The 15931-nt window shown below is 48.7% G+C and overlaps 2 protein-coding genes across 4 annotated transcripts in view; one reads left to right on the top strand and one right to left on the bottom strand.

The window, feature by feature from the left end:
• The window catches only part of TG (thyroglobulin), a 216260-nt gene that overhangs the window by 63364 nt on the left and 136965 nt on the right, over window positions 1–15931 (bottom strand). The gene's annotated exons all lie outside the window — the stretch shown is intronic.
• The window catches only part of SLA (Src like adaptor), a 57180-nt gene that overhangs the window by 37234 nt on the left and 4015 nt on the right, over window positions 1–15931 (top strand). For all 3 annotated transcript variants that reach the window (XM_033126378.1, XM_033126379.1, XM_033126380.1), the window contains exons 3-6: window positions 6255–6354; window positions 7107–7193; window positions 10095–10198; window positions 12628–12759. In XM_033126378.1, the coding sequence (XP_032982269.1) occupies window positions 6255–6354; window positions 7107–7193; window positions 10095–10198; window positions 12628–12759 (423 nt within the window). The remainder of the gene's footprint in view (window positions 1–6254; window positions 6355–7106; window positions 7194–10094; window positions 10199–12627; window positions 12760–15931) is intronic.

Raw genomic sequence — 15931 nt, 5'->3', positions numbered from 1 at the left:
CTCTGATATCGTCCTTGGAAGCTGTGTGACCTTAGGTCGGTCACTTCGTCTGCCACGAGGGGGGACTCAGCTCTCAGATGGAAACCATCCCTCCTTCTCAGCCATCGCACAGCACAGAGGAGCTCCTTGATACATGTGGGTGGGATCACTATGTTTTACACTCCATTTGGGGTTATCCCATTGCACGAGGCTATGCGTCAATGGCCATCCCTTCAAAAAGTTTCAAAGTGGTAGAATTGGGGAGTCCATGACTTGTTTTGAAAGCATCCGAAATAGCTCATTTTCTCTACACATATTTCAGTCCACTGCTCTGTGCCAGACACGCGTGGTACAGACGTGAACGAGACCTGTGTAGCCATATGCATATTTCCCACCTTAAAAAGAGAGTTCAGCCACACGACTGTGATCTTCCTCCCGTGTTCATTTATCCCCTTCTTATCGCCCTGACCTAAAGTGAGATCTCACTGACAGAGGTGGAAATGCAAACCCAGACACTGTTCAGACCCCTTTCTGTGCAAGGATGGAAATAATGCTAAGCAGGATATTTACATAGCATCAAGGGTGCTGCCCTGGTGGAAAAAAGGGGTGGGTGGGGCTCTGGGGAGGAAGAAGGGGGAAGGGAAGTCTCAGACCCAGCATGGCACTTCTCAGTGAGTGGTTCTCAGACCACCTGCCTCAGATGCCCTGAGAAGTCATCAAAATGCAGATTCCTGGGCCCCTCCCCAGACCGGCCAATTAAAATCCAGTGATGGTGGGTCAGAGCAGCACGCCCCATTTCTCACAAGCCGTCTGGTGCATCGTCAGCCCCCTAAAGCTTGCAGACCACAGACATAGCTTTTAGAACGTCTCCTACCCTAACACACAAGCGACGAGAGACTCAGTTTGTCCCCGGGGTGACTCCCTGTTCTCATCTGTAAAACAGGGGTGATTACTGTGTGCCAGACACAATTCCAAGTGCTCCACACATCACGTCTCCATTCTCACAACAGCCGCAGCAGATAATCACTACTGCCATCTCCACTTCGCAGTGGAGGGCATTGAGGCACAAGAAGGTTCCATGACCTGCCCGAGGCCATAGAGCTCAGAAGGAGACGGCCGGATTCGAAGCCAGGTGGCCTGAATCTAGAGCCCCTGTGCTCACCCCCACATGACAAGCCTGGAGAGGGTGGACTTTCCAGAAGCTCCCGTGTTCCGAGAGGGGATGGGCGCTCTCAAGAATGAGTGACGGCATAGTCACCAGATGCAGTGCCTTGTGAGGGATACGCAGACGAGAACCCAGCTCAGATCTTTCCCTAGACCTGGTTTCCCATCTGAGTCTTATTCCGCTGCTGGTACCTAAGACGAGTTGGTCCTGTGACATGTGCGTTCAACTTTTATATCATTGTACATTGAATGGATATGAAACAAAAAAATAATTAGTCCACCGAACCCATGATTTCATTGCTGATAATGGGACTTAAGATTTTTTAAAAAGCGAACTGACATAAAGAAAAGCTTTAGTAAGTAAGTAGGAGGGCAGATGGCAATCAGCTGTGACAAGAAGAGCTGGTGGTTGACAGCAGAGTCTTGTTTCCTCTGTTGACAGCTTACCTGCTTTTGAGACCGGGCACTTAACTTAGTGTGTGTTCTTAGGCAGGTCTCCCCAGCTTGCTGTAGCATCTATGAGCCTTCGGGTCTACTTCCTCCCAATCTGCCCCATCTAACAGAGACACCAAGGCTTTAGACAGAAAAGAGCTTTCTGGACCCTGTGTCTCACTCTCCAGCCCACAGTACAGGATCCACTGGCATAACCCATGCTCCGTGGTAACAACAGAACTGGGTAGATCTTTGTATCAGGCCTAACCCTGTCTGATTGGTTGGTTGTATGTGTATGTATTTCTTGTGAAAGATGTGAAAAGTAAGGCCTGCTTTGACTCCTCTGGAGGCCAGGAGCTTGGGTGTGACTCCAGGTGCTATACGAGCAAGCAGAAGCTGAAACCACTAGGCTGTTTAGCTCCTTGCCCATCAGCTGCACTGAGCTGCTTGGACCAACTCCGAAGCCTCATTTAAATCAGACTTTGTCCCAACCTGTCACAATCAAGTGTTAACCTGGGGAGAACCTGGGAATTAAATGCCACAGAGAGCTATGTGGCTTAGTGACATGACCGTGAACTTAAAAATCTTTAGGATGTCTCCTAGATATGTTACAAAAACGCCCCCAGCCTTGGTTTCTTCACCCTTTAAATAAGAATATATGTTCTATAAGGAGCATTAGAAGTAATGAGTGCCTCGTTTTGCTGGATGGTTATAAATGAGATCTACTGAAAGAAAATTTAAAAAGAAATAGTAACAATACACTAAGGAATAATAATGCAAAAAAAAAAGAGAGAGAGCTTGTCCTCTTGACCAAGTGATATTTGTGGCTAGTAAGTTCTGCCTGGGTTTCCTTCCTTTATTGGATTCATTTCCGATTTTTACACTTTTGCACATTTTGTTCAATCTGAGTCACTTGTCAGTTGAGCTATCAGCAACTATTCGGTCTTTTGAATTTCACGTTCTGTTCTCACCAAATGGAGCTTGCTTTTAACAGATAAGAATATTTTCAAATATACGTGACTAAGAGGCTTTTGAAAATTTCGGACACTGTTGGCTGAACTGGGTGTTGGATGATGGAGGGGTAACCCCAACCCATGACGTAGGAATGGTGCTAGAGGCCCTGACTGAGGCCATGCTGACTTCTGTGCGGCCTTTTGTGTCCTCACCCGATCATGAGGCAATTTTGACATTTCCCATTTTTATGCATGAAGAAATCGAGCTCAGATTAGTTAAAAATAAACCTCTTCCCAAATCGCAGAGCTATTAAGCAGCGGAGGTAGAATTGAAGCCACGTCTGATTGATTTCAAAGCCCAATCTCTCTTCTGAAAATTCTCTCTGGATTTCTCCTCTCGTGCCCGGCACATATTTCTTCACTTAATTTGTTTTCTTATCTTATGTCAGCAATAATCTCACGGAGTACCTCAGCACTCCTCTGGGTCACTCAATGACCTGTCTTAACTCAAATGCTCGGCTCTCTGGCAAGCCAGGGGGCTCCAGGAGCACATGACAATATGTTTGAACTCTAGGAGCAAATTTAAATTTCCTAGGTGCACTTATTTCACTATAGGGACCAAAGCTCAGAGAAGACCTTTGGATCCTACAAACCAAACTTCAATACTTTCCACGGATTTTGTCTTCAGTTTTTCGGACGCTGGGCTGGGCCTGATCCCTTGCAAAAGACGATTACCTTTGAGCACAAAATTTTTCTCCGTGATGTTTAAGTGTTACAGCTATAAAAACATCATTCATACGGGAAACTCACAGGAAATTCAACGTTGCTATTGTGAAACTGAAACTCCAGTGCCATCAGCCTCTTTCCACCATTGAAACAATTGCTTTTATCCTGGGGTTTTATTTTTGTTTCTGCTGGTTTTTGCTTTTTGTTTTTGTTTCTGCTAGTTTTTGATTTTAACGTTAGGAAAAACAGTTAGTTGCTCTGTTTCACAGTCTTAACCTTGAATCAGAGATCAAAGCTCCAACCCCTCTGTGGACACACAGTCTATTTCAGGGTTCTATGATTCTCACAGATAACAAATGCTGTGCCTTTCCCGGCGACACTTGCTTTCCATGAGGGACTGGTTCCATGATGACCACCTGCCGTGCTGCCCGCCACAAATCTCGTTGGCTTGTCCTGATTACTTTAAAAACAACGGCTGGGTGAAGGGCCCGGTAGGGCAGGGACCTCTTGCATTTTCATTCGTTAAAGCTGCCATGAACATCCTTGACGGGACAGACATGGTGCGGAGCTGGGGCTACCAGACAGCTCCACTTGCAGCTCAGTCATTTCCGATAGTCACACAAATTCAAAGCTACCGCCTGACCTGGACTAACTGCCTCAGAGGGAAAGTGTAGGGGCCGAGAGGGGGCATATCAGGAAAACCTCCCCCCTGGGGACTTGTGATTGATGGAGGTGAGAGGGATGAGAGAGGGGAGAAGGGGGTGTGTTCCCGGCAGAGGGAACAGCCTGTTCGCAGGCTCTAAGGATGGGTAAACTGGCAAGTTGAGAAAAACACAACTGCTCTGTCAAACTGCTCCAGAGGCGATGGAGACCGTATTAGTAAGTGGTCTCTTCAGATATGGGGCCATTTGTCCAGCTTTCTACCATGAAGGCAGTTTCCCACCACTCATTTCCAGACTAACCCAGGCCTGAGTGGGGAAAGATGTGTCCACACCTGGACTGGAAAATTCAGCCTCAGAATTAATTGGGGGATTTACCAGAAAACTGAAAAAAAAAAAAAAAAAAACTGTGTGCACTAGGCCCGCCCCCCTTCTTAGGGCCTATACATAATTTTCTATTCACAATGTCGTGTTCTTTTTCTTACAAAGGACCTCTAAATTTGCATAAGCGTCATGCCCCACGAAATCTAGATCCACTTCTTAGCAGAACTCGGGGCTTGTGGCTTCCAGCCCAGCACACACCTCAGCGTTGCCTGGAATCGGTGGGGCCGGGTCTGGGCTACACAAAGGAAGAAGCCATTTCGTTAATTCCACAAAGCAGAATGGGAGGGAGGTGTCCCCACAGGCTCAGGGAAGGTCAGTGGCCTCACTGGGTCGGCCTCCCCAGGGCTGCCACTGCTCCTTCTCATGAGCCATGAGGCCTGAGCCCTGTCAGTGACTATAACCACCGTAGGCATCACTCTCAGCTTCCCTCTCACCTCCAGGAACCGTTTACTCTTTGTGACTCAGCTTTCCCAAGTGAACAGGACATTTCCGTAAGCTGTTCTACGGTGCTAACTTGTTTCTTATCATTTATCAACTGACAGACAAATCCTTTGCCAAAAAGCCTCATTCGTCTTTCTTACACATTCTACTATCTAAGCTCTCTTTCTAGTCTTCCCAGAGACTGGTGAGTTGGAAACTGTAGGACATACTCATATGAGTTGTAAGGGGCAGAGTCTAGTGATCCCAGCATGGGGGTGTCGGGATCCAGGAAGTGGCCTGTTTGGGCCACCAAGCCTGCCATGCCCGAGTAACTGGATTTCTTCAGATTTTCCTTGGGTGAAGGGGACAGAGAATGGCCCCTCCTACAATTATTTGCGTAGTTTTTAGAATTGAGTTGTATCAGAGCAGGAAGACTTGGTTTGCTGTGTGCGTCGTGCTTGGTCCCTGGGAGGTGACCAGTGAATGCCGATGAATGAATCCATACGTGACCCCAGATTTTGAGTTCTGATGTCCAGCCAGCAGATAGAATGATCAATGTAGCAAACCGTCACTATATTTGCTGATTTGTAAGGTATATTATTTCCCCCAACATGTACCCCAATATTACCCCGCTTTTAATGCATCCGAATGATGGCAAATCACTAAGAGTGTCAAACAAGGATTTTGCTTTGAGACGAAAAGCAAATTCATATGTTATCACTGTATCTGTCCTCTACAGTAAGCTGTACTCGTGTGATAGCGTGCTTTCCTTTCCAAAACTTCACCAGAATTCCTTTCAATATACATAGGCTGAAAGTACTTAATTTTCTTCTACCCCCTCCCCAAAAGCCCCTATCAAATAGATTCCCCAACGTGGTACCTTATATTCTGCAAGAAACAGATGCTTTACTGAGTCTCAGAGTTAGGGTCTTCCGGTCCTGGTGGGTCCTGAGAACTCATGTAGCTGAACCTCTAACACTGCCCCCCCTATTTATAGATGTGGGGCCCTCAGTGCCCAGAGAGGGCACCTGAGGCAATGAAAACAAGAAGGGATGTTTTTAGAGCCCCTTATCAATTACAAGGTGCTGCACACAGTTTCATTCCCCTCTCGTAAGGACCCTGGAATGAGGTATCATTAGCCACATTTAAAGATGGGGACATAAGTCTCGTGGACGTTCTGGGGCTCGCCCGAGATTACACGGAGCAGTGGATGTGGGGGCAGCCCCTCAGGACGTATCTCGTGACTTGCCCAATTCAGGGCCAAGGCAGGATCAGTACGGTCAGCTCTGGACAGTGAGCTGACAGTGGGCGCCCCTCCGGAGGCTGGGCGGCAGTACGGGGTAGGCAGCCTGACGCCCAGCGTTCCTTCAAGCATCCCTGAAGAGCGGAAGGGCCTGCCGTAAACCGCTGTTTCCAAACGAGTCAGGTATCTCGGGCAGAAAAGTCCCCAAGGGGGACTCACCTTTGCACCCGACCCTCCCAGGGCCTCCTTGCAGCTCCTTGTGAAAAATAACACCCTTTCCTGTTGTTTCCCCAGGACTGGACAGCGACTTCCTCGCTGTGCTGAGTGATTACCCATCTCCTGACATCAGCCCCCCAATATTCCGCCGAGGGGAGAAACTACGTGTGATTTCTGAGTGAGTTAGCTTTCCAAAACTTTTACAAGCCCCCTCAAGAAGGATGAACTCGATTTGGGTGGGACTCGTTAGATGTGAGCTATCGCTGTCCAATTCCCTATGGGCCCTGGCCCTACTGCCAGATGAAACAGAAGGCCTTAATGTTTAATCCTTTGATTGCTGCCAGTGCTCTACAACCTTCTGTGGCTCCCCATGGCCTACTGGATAAAATGTAAATTCCTTAATGGCGGTTAAGGCCCTTTATGATCGAAACTCTGCTTCTCATATTGGCCTCATCTCCCACCAGATGTGCAGTGTTGATATTACACACCACTCCAGACTCGGGGGTCTGAAAAAACTTCTGATGGCAAGCAAAAAATATTGGCTCCTATTCTGTTGTCTCTCTCTCTGATTCAAAATCAGCTATAGAAAGAATAGGGGCTCTAAGCCCCTTTTATTGAAACGATCTTGGTTACATCGCAGGGTGTCAATCAGCTTAGTAAATATTTATTTTTTAAAAGCCTCCAAATGTGGAACATCAGCTGCAGATCTCTGAAATGTGCTATTGTCAGCCTGTGGGAAGATTTCCTGTTTAGCTTGGAATGAGGGCATATACTTAAAACTAAATTTTCATATGGAGACATTTGAAATGATAGATCTTAAAAAAGAAGCTCCCACCGTGCCCTGGGTTCAATCTGACCACTCTGTTCCTTCATCCATTCGCTTTGCCATTTACCTGCCCACCCTTTTCCTACCTGTGCTTGTTCTTACAGCGAAGGGGGCTGGTGGAAAGCCATTTCTCTCAGCACTGGTCGAGAGAGTTACATTCCTGGAATATGTGTGGCCAGAGTTTACCATGGGTGAGTACATTCTCAAGTGGTACCCAAAAGCATGATACTGATGCTAGGGACTCATACATTTGAGAAGAGAGAGGCCAGCCTGGTGCAGTGGCAAAAGGCATTGATTTGAGGGGGTCCTTCTACGCGTAGGTCAGTTCATAAACGGGGGTGCCACTGGGCTGGCCCCTCCCCCAGCTAAGACTGCATTTCCCCATCAGGAAGATGAAAGGGCTGAGACCTTTGAGCTCTAACGTGGTGTTGCTGGAACATAAACACCAAGGAACTATCACAGGACACAGCGTGATGCAGTGGCTAAAAGTCACTCCGTCGAGGTTCAAATCCTGCCTCTGTCACTTACTGGCTATGTGACAGTGGGCGAGCCACTCCACCTTCTGTGCATTGGTTTCCTTTCCTTGCCTGTTGTATAGAGATGATGATACAGAATGACAGAGATAATTATATATAATACTATGACCAAAGCATAGAGTTGCTAGGAAAATGAGATGGGATGAAACCTGGGTAGTTCTCGGAACAATGCCTGTAAGCACTCCATACCTGTTAGCTATATTATCACATCGCATCCAGAACGCAGAGAACGCTTACTGCCAAAGGTGCTTACAGACCCAAAGTGACAGCGGGAGAAGTCGAGCAGAAAAGGAGAAATGTTTAGAAAGTAGGCGTAGAGGACGAGAAGACCAGCACACAGCTTTGCCCGGCGGTGGTGTGGCAGAGGCCGTTTGCTCGGTGGATGGCTTTGGAGGCCAGTACGCCAGGCTGCAGGGTGGGTGGCTCAGCTCCGGCCTTCCTCGGAAGAACCTTAGAAAAGTTACTTAATCTCTTGAACCACAGTTTCGTCATCTGTCAAGCTACAGAGGCTGGACCTTGGCAAAGAAGTGCACACTATATAGGAAAGGAGGGAGGATCCCTTTTATTTGAAGGGGTCCAGAAATAACTTCCTTACATTCAGAGAAGCACTTTGCGCGCCCCACGCTGTCCCGGTGCAGCAGACATAACTGTCTGACTGTCTTACAGAACGTAATTCAGTGCATTTAACTGCAGTGCGACAGATTTTGATTATGAAGGTCAAAGCTATTGCTGTACTTAGGATGACGAAGATGAGCAGAAGTGGGGCGGTAGCTGCTGTGAGACTTATGCTCTGGGAGAGACGCGAGTCACGTGACGCTTCTAAATCAGCTGCGTGTCACTGATCCATTCACTCATGTAGCAAACCTGCATTGACACCTCCATGCTACAGTGTGGTGCTGAGTGCCGGCAGAAACTGGGAATGGAGAGGAGCCCAGAGGAATAACATGTAATCGTGACCCTATGGAGCTTCCAATCTAGTCGATGCGATAAATATCCTTAAAGCATCTAATTGGAAGAGAGGCTGGGTAGCATAGAGGTTACGGAATTGGATGTCCCAGAAAGACAGATTCCATTTCTAGCTCTATGAGTCGCTAGTGTGGGGTAACCTGGGTAAAGTAATCACTCTGACCCTCGGTGTCCTCGTTGGTGAAAGGGAAATAATACCCCGTGTCACAGGGGGTTGATATGAGGAGGAGATTTCAAGTGCGTACTATGGTGTGTGGCCCACACTTAGTATTTATACACGGCTCTTGTTATGGTTATTATTCTATTGTCTTCATTTTTATAAGTGGAATTCCATGGCAGGTCTTGAAAGGATGAATGTTTGTCAGAGAATTCATATGCCAGACATTGTGCAGAACTAAGGAAATAGTGGGACGATTTGGCCAAATATGGCAGAATCCCGATCTTAACAACAAAGCATTTTGGAGCCCCGTCCCTAAATAAATGGCATCCAATGTTTTGTCTATGGGTCTTCTCACAAGTGCTGTTTCAGAAGCACCCAGTCAACCCTTCAACGACCTGCGTGCTGCCATGGGGCATGTTAAAGGGTACAAAAGGGTAGAGTATTCCTATTCGCCATAGCACGCACTACTTCAGACCTGGATATGAGAAGCCAAGGTCCATTCACTGAAATACAGAGACCGTTAAAAAGGGATGTGCGAATGCTTCTGAGTACACGCCCGCCGACTGCTAACAAAGCACGTCCTTCCACACAGAAGTCTGGCCAGGCCTGCTCTGAGACAGGAGTGAGGGCCCTTCCACAGAGAGCATAGATCCCTTTGCACACAGCTGCTTTCTAGAATGTTCTCAAAGATGGCGGGCCTCCTGTGGAACGTGAGTGTTCCACTGGATGCTGGGCTACGGTATTACGACAGCTTTTTTTTTTTTTTTTTTACTAAGCGAATAAAAGCCAGAAACACTAAATGCACAGTGCAATGACAACTGTGTTAAAAATATGTTGGGAAAGAGAGGACAAGAAGGAAATGTAATGGATGCAAAGTGGAGCCTGTTAAGTTGGTGGAATTATGCACCACCCTTTCTTTTTTTCTTTCTTGTGTTCGTTCGTTCATTCATTCATTCATTCATTCACAGATATATACCAAGGTCAAAAACCTGGACGCAAAGGCAAAACCCAAAATGACAGACACGGCCCCTGCCCTCATGGGGTGATGAGGGAGGAGGCGGGTATTTAGATTGTAAGAGAGATAGACATTAACCAAACTACCAGACAGGGACCTTGTCACATTTAGAATGCTGACGTATCACACAATACAGAATGGGCACAGTCCGGCTGGCGTCTGAGAAATGGGATGACAAAGGTGTTTTATGCACCTTTGTGTCCTCATTACCCAGTGCGATACCTGGCCTGCAGTAAGTCCTCAGGAATTTTATTTCCAAGATTCAAAGTATGAATGGGTAGAGAATCGACCTCCCTCCTCTTTTCTATCCCAGCATTTTATGTTAACTGGCTCTCGATCTTAATTTCCACACCCCACCTGTCTTCTGGAGGGTGGCTATGCTTGGGAGACTCATGTCTGCCTTCCTACTCCCCAGCTGGCTGTTTGAAGGGCTGGGCAGAGACAAGGCCGAGGAGCTGCTGCAGCTGCCAGACACAAAGATTGGTTCCTTCATGATCAGAGAGAGTGAGACGAAGAAAGGTGAGCAGCTTTCCACCTAGCTTTCCGGGCTCGGGTCACACACACAAGCAGGTTTGCCTCCCGCCTGACTCATGACACATCTCATCTTCCCTCCTCCCACGGCACACGCAAATTGGTTCTTTGTGAGCTCCCTGCAGCCCACGCACTGCCGGTGAGGCCAGCGTCAAAGCCAGGGGACAAGAAATAGGTAGTAGGGACCTGCTGGAGCACTGCCACGGGCCTGGACCCATATCAGGCCCTGCCGACTCCTGCTGGAAAATTTCCCATCAACTGAGAAGAAAAGGGAACACCCGGTGTGCGCAGCACCTGAGCAGAGAGCATGGGCTCCGGACTAAGCCTGGCCCGTGCTCTCAGGCTCTGTGACTGGGGCAGGCCTCTTAAATTCTCTGAGCTCAGTTTTCCCCTCTGTGAAATGGGGAGAAAACCCCTCCTTTGGAAGGTTGTGGAGCAATTCAAATGGAATGATGTCTGCAGGGCTAGTTCCCTCTATGCCCTATAATGCAATCAGACAGCTTCGAGAATCAGGAAAGCAGATGCACACTCTTAGGTACTCACCTTGATCTTTAGCATTATTAATTTCCTTACGTTCTACACGTTTGGTAATTCAGTGGGGACAACATCGCAGGGCTTTCTCGTGGTTCAGAGCAGGGGCTTCTGGGTTTGTCTGTACAAATTATTAAGGAGTCATCTCCTCTCTCTTAGCCTAGGCTCCCTCACCTGTAACATGTGATTAACAGCGGGAAAGGGCTTAGCACGGTGTCTCAGATGTCGTACCTATGTAAATGCACAGGAGCAAAACACTTAACTGCCTGGGCTTCCCCAGACTAAGGAAGAATAATATTAGCTTCTTAAATGCAGAAGGCATGTTCAAGTTCTTAGCCTGCTTCTTGTGCACTCGCTATCAAAGAAAAGACAGTATCTGAGAGTTGTGTCCCGTGCACCTGCTAAGCGCCGAGCTGCGAGTTGCTGGAGCCCTTCACAAAACGAGCATCAGCCTTACTTTGGGGAGGCAGGGGCCATCACGTGTGATCAAAGAGAATCCAACTTTTCTCTCAAAAACAATGTGCTGGAGCAAGATAAAGCAAAGGCAAACTTTCTGTGTATGTCCCAGTGTCCCCCGAGGCAGGGGCCCCAGACCCAGAGCCTGGAAGCTGACATGGCCGAGCTAGGAGAACCCAGCTTGAGGTGCCAGCTAATCTGAAAACTGAGATGCCATCGGGCAGGTGGCTGGGCAGCGGGCGGGGCCGGAGTGGGAGTGGCAGTCTCGGCTTCCTTGGGTATGCAAAGTGCTCACAAGTTTCCACTGCCACCCTTGAACTGTGCACTGTACTTCCAGTCCCTGTTGAGTTACCGGAAGACGGTACGAGGGCAGGCCTGGGGCCAAGCCTAGTGCAAGCCACGCTGGTGTACGAGGCCTGCTCAGGACAAGCGTCCAGCCTCAGGTCTACCATTTCCAAGCCGTGTGCCTCTGGCCATGTCCCTCAGGGGCTCTGAGCCCTCGTTCCTCCATCTACAAAATATTTGGGGACGATATATCCCGGGTCTTTCTGAGAATGAATGGACACGTTGCTTGGAAATAACTGAGCCCCCAGCCCAGCGCATACAGCAAAGATGCAGTGAAATCTAGCACCTTCCCCCTCCCTCTGCCCTGTGAGCGTCGGCACCCCGGGGACCCCAGAAGACACAGCAGGAAGGGCTCTCGGACATGACCGGAGTCCAAGCCTCTCACTTTCCATTTGGGAAAATCAAGGGTGAGAGAGGTGCAGACACTTGCCCCAGCTGCTGCTCTTGTTGACCCCTATTGGGTCATTGCTCTAACGGCACTGAAGGAGGAATAACACATTGTACATGTTTCTTAGGGAGACTCCGAAAAATGTCTTCACTGCCACTGCTTCCAAATTTCTGAGAACACAAAGCATAAGGCAGAGAGAGTAGGGACCAGGAAATGGGGGCATAACTGTAGGTGTGGTATGGTGGCGGTGGTGGGACAGGAAGGAAGCTGGCAGCACGGATATCTTAGAGAGAGGACTTGGGAAGGGCCAAGGATGGCCGCAGGTCCTGACCTGTGGGTGCAACCCAACTCTTATCATCTAATTGGGCCCCAGGACCCACAAAGGATGTAGAAGCATCCCAAATAGTAACCTCTCCAAACAGACTAGGCCTGTGCACTTGAAAACCCGTATTGCCACCTGGTTAATGAACGAGGCTGTTGAAATGACGTGCTCCCATGGTCTCTAAAGAGTGAGCTACGTCCACGCAGATGGGGTTCTCATGCCTGTGGCTTAAAACACAAGAGTGCATGTCTAGGTGTCATCGTCATGTCACGAGGCTGAGAAAATCTGTCCACCTCGTTGTGGCGAGCTCCTCAGCCGGCCACCCTTGTGTGGGGACATGTGGAATGCCATGGACTCACCCTCCACTTCCCACAGGTTTCTACTCTCTCTCGGTGAGACATCGGCAGGTAAAGCATTACCGGATCTTCCGCCTGCCGAACAACTGGTATTACATTTCCCCAAGGCTCACCTTCCAGTGCCTGGAAGACCTGGTGAATCACTATTCCGGTAAGAAACACTCCTTTGGGACCAATCAGTGAAGCCCCTCTTTACTAAGTGCCCCAGTCTAGGATGCACGTGGGTCCCCATTACCTGCAGGTGATTTACTTCACTTTCTGCCCATCCTGCCTGCTTCAGGTGCGCTTTTCTTACTAACTCAGATTGTAAATTTCAGGCTCAAAGGGACTGCCATTGAATGCCGCCTAAATAACGAAAACACGGCTTTTCTCAACTTCGCCCTCTCTTTTCCTGCAAATGAAACAAATCAAACTGCCCTTAACATTCACGTCTGCAGACAGCTTGCACTTCCTTAAGAGGGCCACACATTTGCAGGCCTCTGGGGCTTTGTGTAGAAATGCCAGTGGTTTCCCCTTTTCTGCGTGTTAAAACCCTCCTCAGCCTTCACACCAGCCAACTCGAGTCCCCTCCTTGAAGAAGCTTCAGGACCTAGGACTGATCGCCTGCTGTCTCTGCTTCCAGAGATGCGAGGTGCCTCTTAGAACTCTGCTGGCTCTGACTCGTGGCCTAGTTCTCTGTGTTCTAGTCTGTATTTCCCAGCAAGCTCTTAGAGACCGAGCATTGTACTTCCCTCATTCGGATGTCCTTCCTGGACCCAGGAGAGAGGTCCAAATGTGCCACGCAGACCAGGACAAGCAGTGTTCACAAGACGCTGAAAGCAGAGCATGGTTTTGACGGAGGGGATGGGATTGTGTAGAGTCAGAAGAAAAAAAATCTGAGTTAGACCGAGAGGCCCGAAGGCCAGGTCGGGAGTTGGAATTTTACCCTACGGAAGAGGGAGAAACAGTAAAAAGCTGGCTGAGTTTATAAAAGTTGGCTCTGGAACGACTGTGTTCATATCCCAGACGTTTTGGGCAGACTTGGGCTCACTGCTCAGCTCTGTGCCTCCTTTTCTTCTCTGTGCAGTGGAGATGCTAATGGTCCCTACCTTGGGGATGGAGTGAGAATCCATGGACTTAGTGCATGGAAAGTGCTGGGGAGACGGCCTGGCACATAAATGTGCCTCCTACAAACCGTCTGCCACCCATCCTCAGCCGGCTGTCTCCTTCCCCCTCCCGCCCCCGCATATTGGAGGGAGAAAGAGAAGGAGATGCTTTCACTTTGTTGGCATCTTGCCCCTTCCAGGTTCAGGAGGTCTGACCTTACACCCCTGGGGATCTTTGCTAATGTTCTGTAGGGTGTGGAGTCTTGAAAGGGTATTTCAAGGAGAAAGGAGGAGTCCAAAGGGCCTGGGTTACCACACCTGGCCTGTGACAAATGCAGGCTGTGCAGGAGGAATGGCCATGTGGGGGACATGAGACCTTGCACAAAAACCCCCACCTCTCCTGGACTCAGTGCCCCATTCAGGGAAGGTGGACGCAAGCAGCCCCGGACAGGTGGTTGTTAACAATTGTCAAACATGATCCTTCACGTAATGCGTGCGACACAGCCTGACATATGGCAGATGCAAAACAAATGATAACAAGTACTACTTCTGTGATACCCAAAAAGCCAGCCGCTTGGCTAAAAATGAAAGAGGAAGGGAGTCCTGGAAACAGTCAGCTTTTGCTGATGGTGAGTATGCTGGCTGTGGTATTTGGCTTTTAATAACAATCATACGAGAGGTGTGGAGACCATAAGTTTTGCATAGATAAAAGCAAACACGAAAAGGATGCCACCCAGGGAGGCCCCAAGGCTGTTCCCGGCCCTGGCGTCAGTAAATGGATCGCAGTCACCAGTTCACGGCATCGTAAACCCTGAAATGCTCCCTGCGCCCCAGGGGACCCCAAAGAAAAAACAATGTGGCCAATTTTACCTCCCACCAGACTCTTCCTCAAGGCACAGAATCAGAGAAATCATGCGCTAAAGGGTCTCAACGGACATCTGTGCTTCACAGTTTTGCTTATATTTATTATCCTGGTGCCCTTGGGCAAATTCCCTAACATCTCAAAGCCTCGGTTTCTCCATCTATGAAATGGGGATTAAAATGTCTCTTATAGGATTGTTGTTAGGACCTTCCACAGAACTCCCCCCACAAAAAAAAAATTACACGGGTGAAAAGTCTGGCACCGGAAGTATTTCACGCACGGCAGCGACTAAGAGAAGAGAGACAGTGGGACACGAATATGTTCTAAAATACGGCCAGGAAAATAAAGGGATGGGAACATGGGATCTGTGAACGGAGAGTTGGAATTGAAGGGTGTGCGAGGAACGAGTGTTCTAGAGAATTCTAGGGATTGGAGAGAATTAGCCAACTGCGTCCAGCTTTGGAGGCAATGAGTTGCTTTTGAAACAAGCGCCTGGTTGGGAGTCCATGAGACAGGTTTGGGTCACATTTCTGTGACCTTGAGCACCTGACTTGACTCCAGGACGCTCAGTTTCCTAATTCCCAAAATGGGTATAACAGTCCTGACTGCTTGATAATGGGGGTCTCGCTCAGGTGCAGTGTGACAGGCTAGCTCAGCACGTGCTTGGAAGTGTTAGTTCTTTTCCTCTTTGCCGAACTTTCCTTTTCATCCTAAGTAGTAACCTTTCTAAGGAATGACTGTCCAAAGTCCTCCCCCCGAGCTGTCCACAGACACTGCAATTTCTTTCATTTTTGTGTCGGACTCGGTCTCCCTCACCTCCTAACCTGAGAGGCCCTTTCAATTGCCAACCCATGACAGGTAATTATTTCAGACTCACATCCAATTAAACTCCCTCTAACCTCAGGGTCCAATCTCACAGTTCTCAGTGTGGGGGGACATTCAGGTTCATGGTGAAAGGCAGACTGAACACTGTGAAACAAGGCATTATTCACGGCCACCCTCTGATAGCCTGGGTTTGCTTCGTCAGCTACAGTTTCCTTTTGTTCTTTGGCAAGGACACTCCAGAGCTCCATAAATCAGGTGGGAGGCAGAGACTGCCGTTGGTGTAATGTGCTTCCTAAAACCTAGTAACGGGTGCGCTCCGGCTGGCGGTGGCCCGGTCTTACTGGAGGCCAGTGGTGTCTTATATCCTCTCCTACTCTATCAACCCCTGTGACTGAGAAACACTGAGGTCTTCAAGCTGAATACGCCCTCGCAGAATTTCCGCAATCTATGAGAATGTCTGAGCACAGCCAGAACCAACCTTTCTCACGGTGACATGGGCTAGGAGAAGCCTCCGAAGAGATGCAGGCTAGATCTTAATGCTCTCGGAAAGA

Source organism: Rhinolophus ferrumequinum, chromosome 14 (assembly GCF_004115265.2).
Source record: "Rhinolophus ferrumequinum isolate MPI-CBG mRhiFer1 chromosome 14, mRhiFer1_v1.p, whole genome shotgun sequence".
In the NCBI taxonomy this organism is placed as follows: Eukaryota; Metazoa; Chordata; class Mammalia; order Chiroptera; family Rhinolophidae; genus Rhinolophus; species Rhinolophus ferrumequinum.
This window is presented reverse-complemented; position numbering and strand designations above follow the sequence as displayed.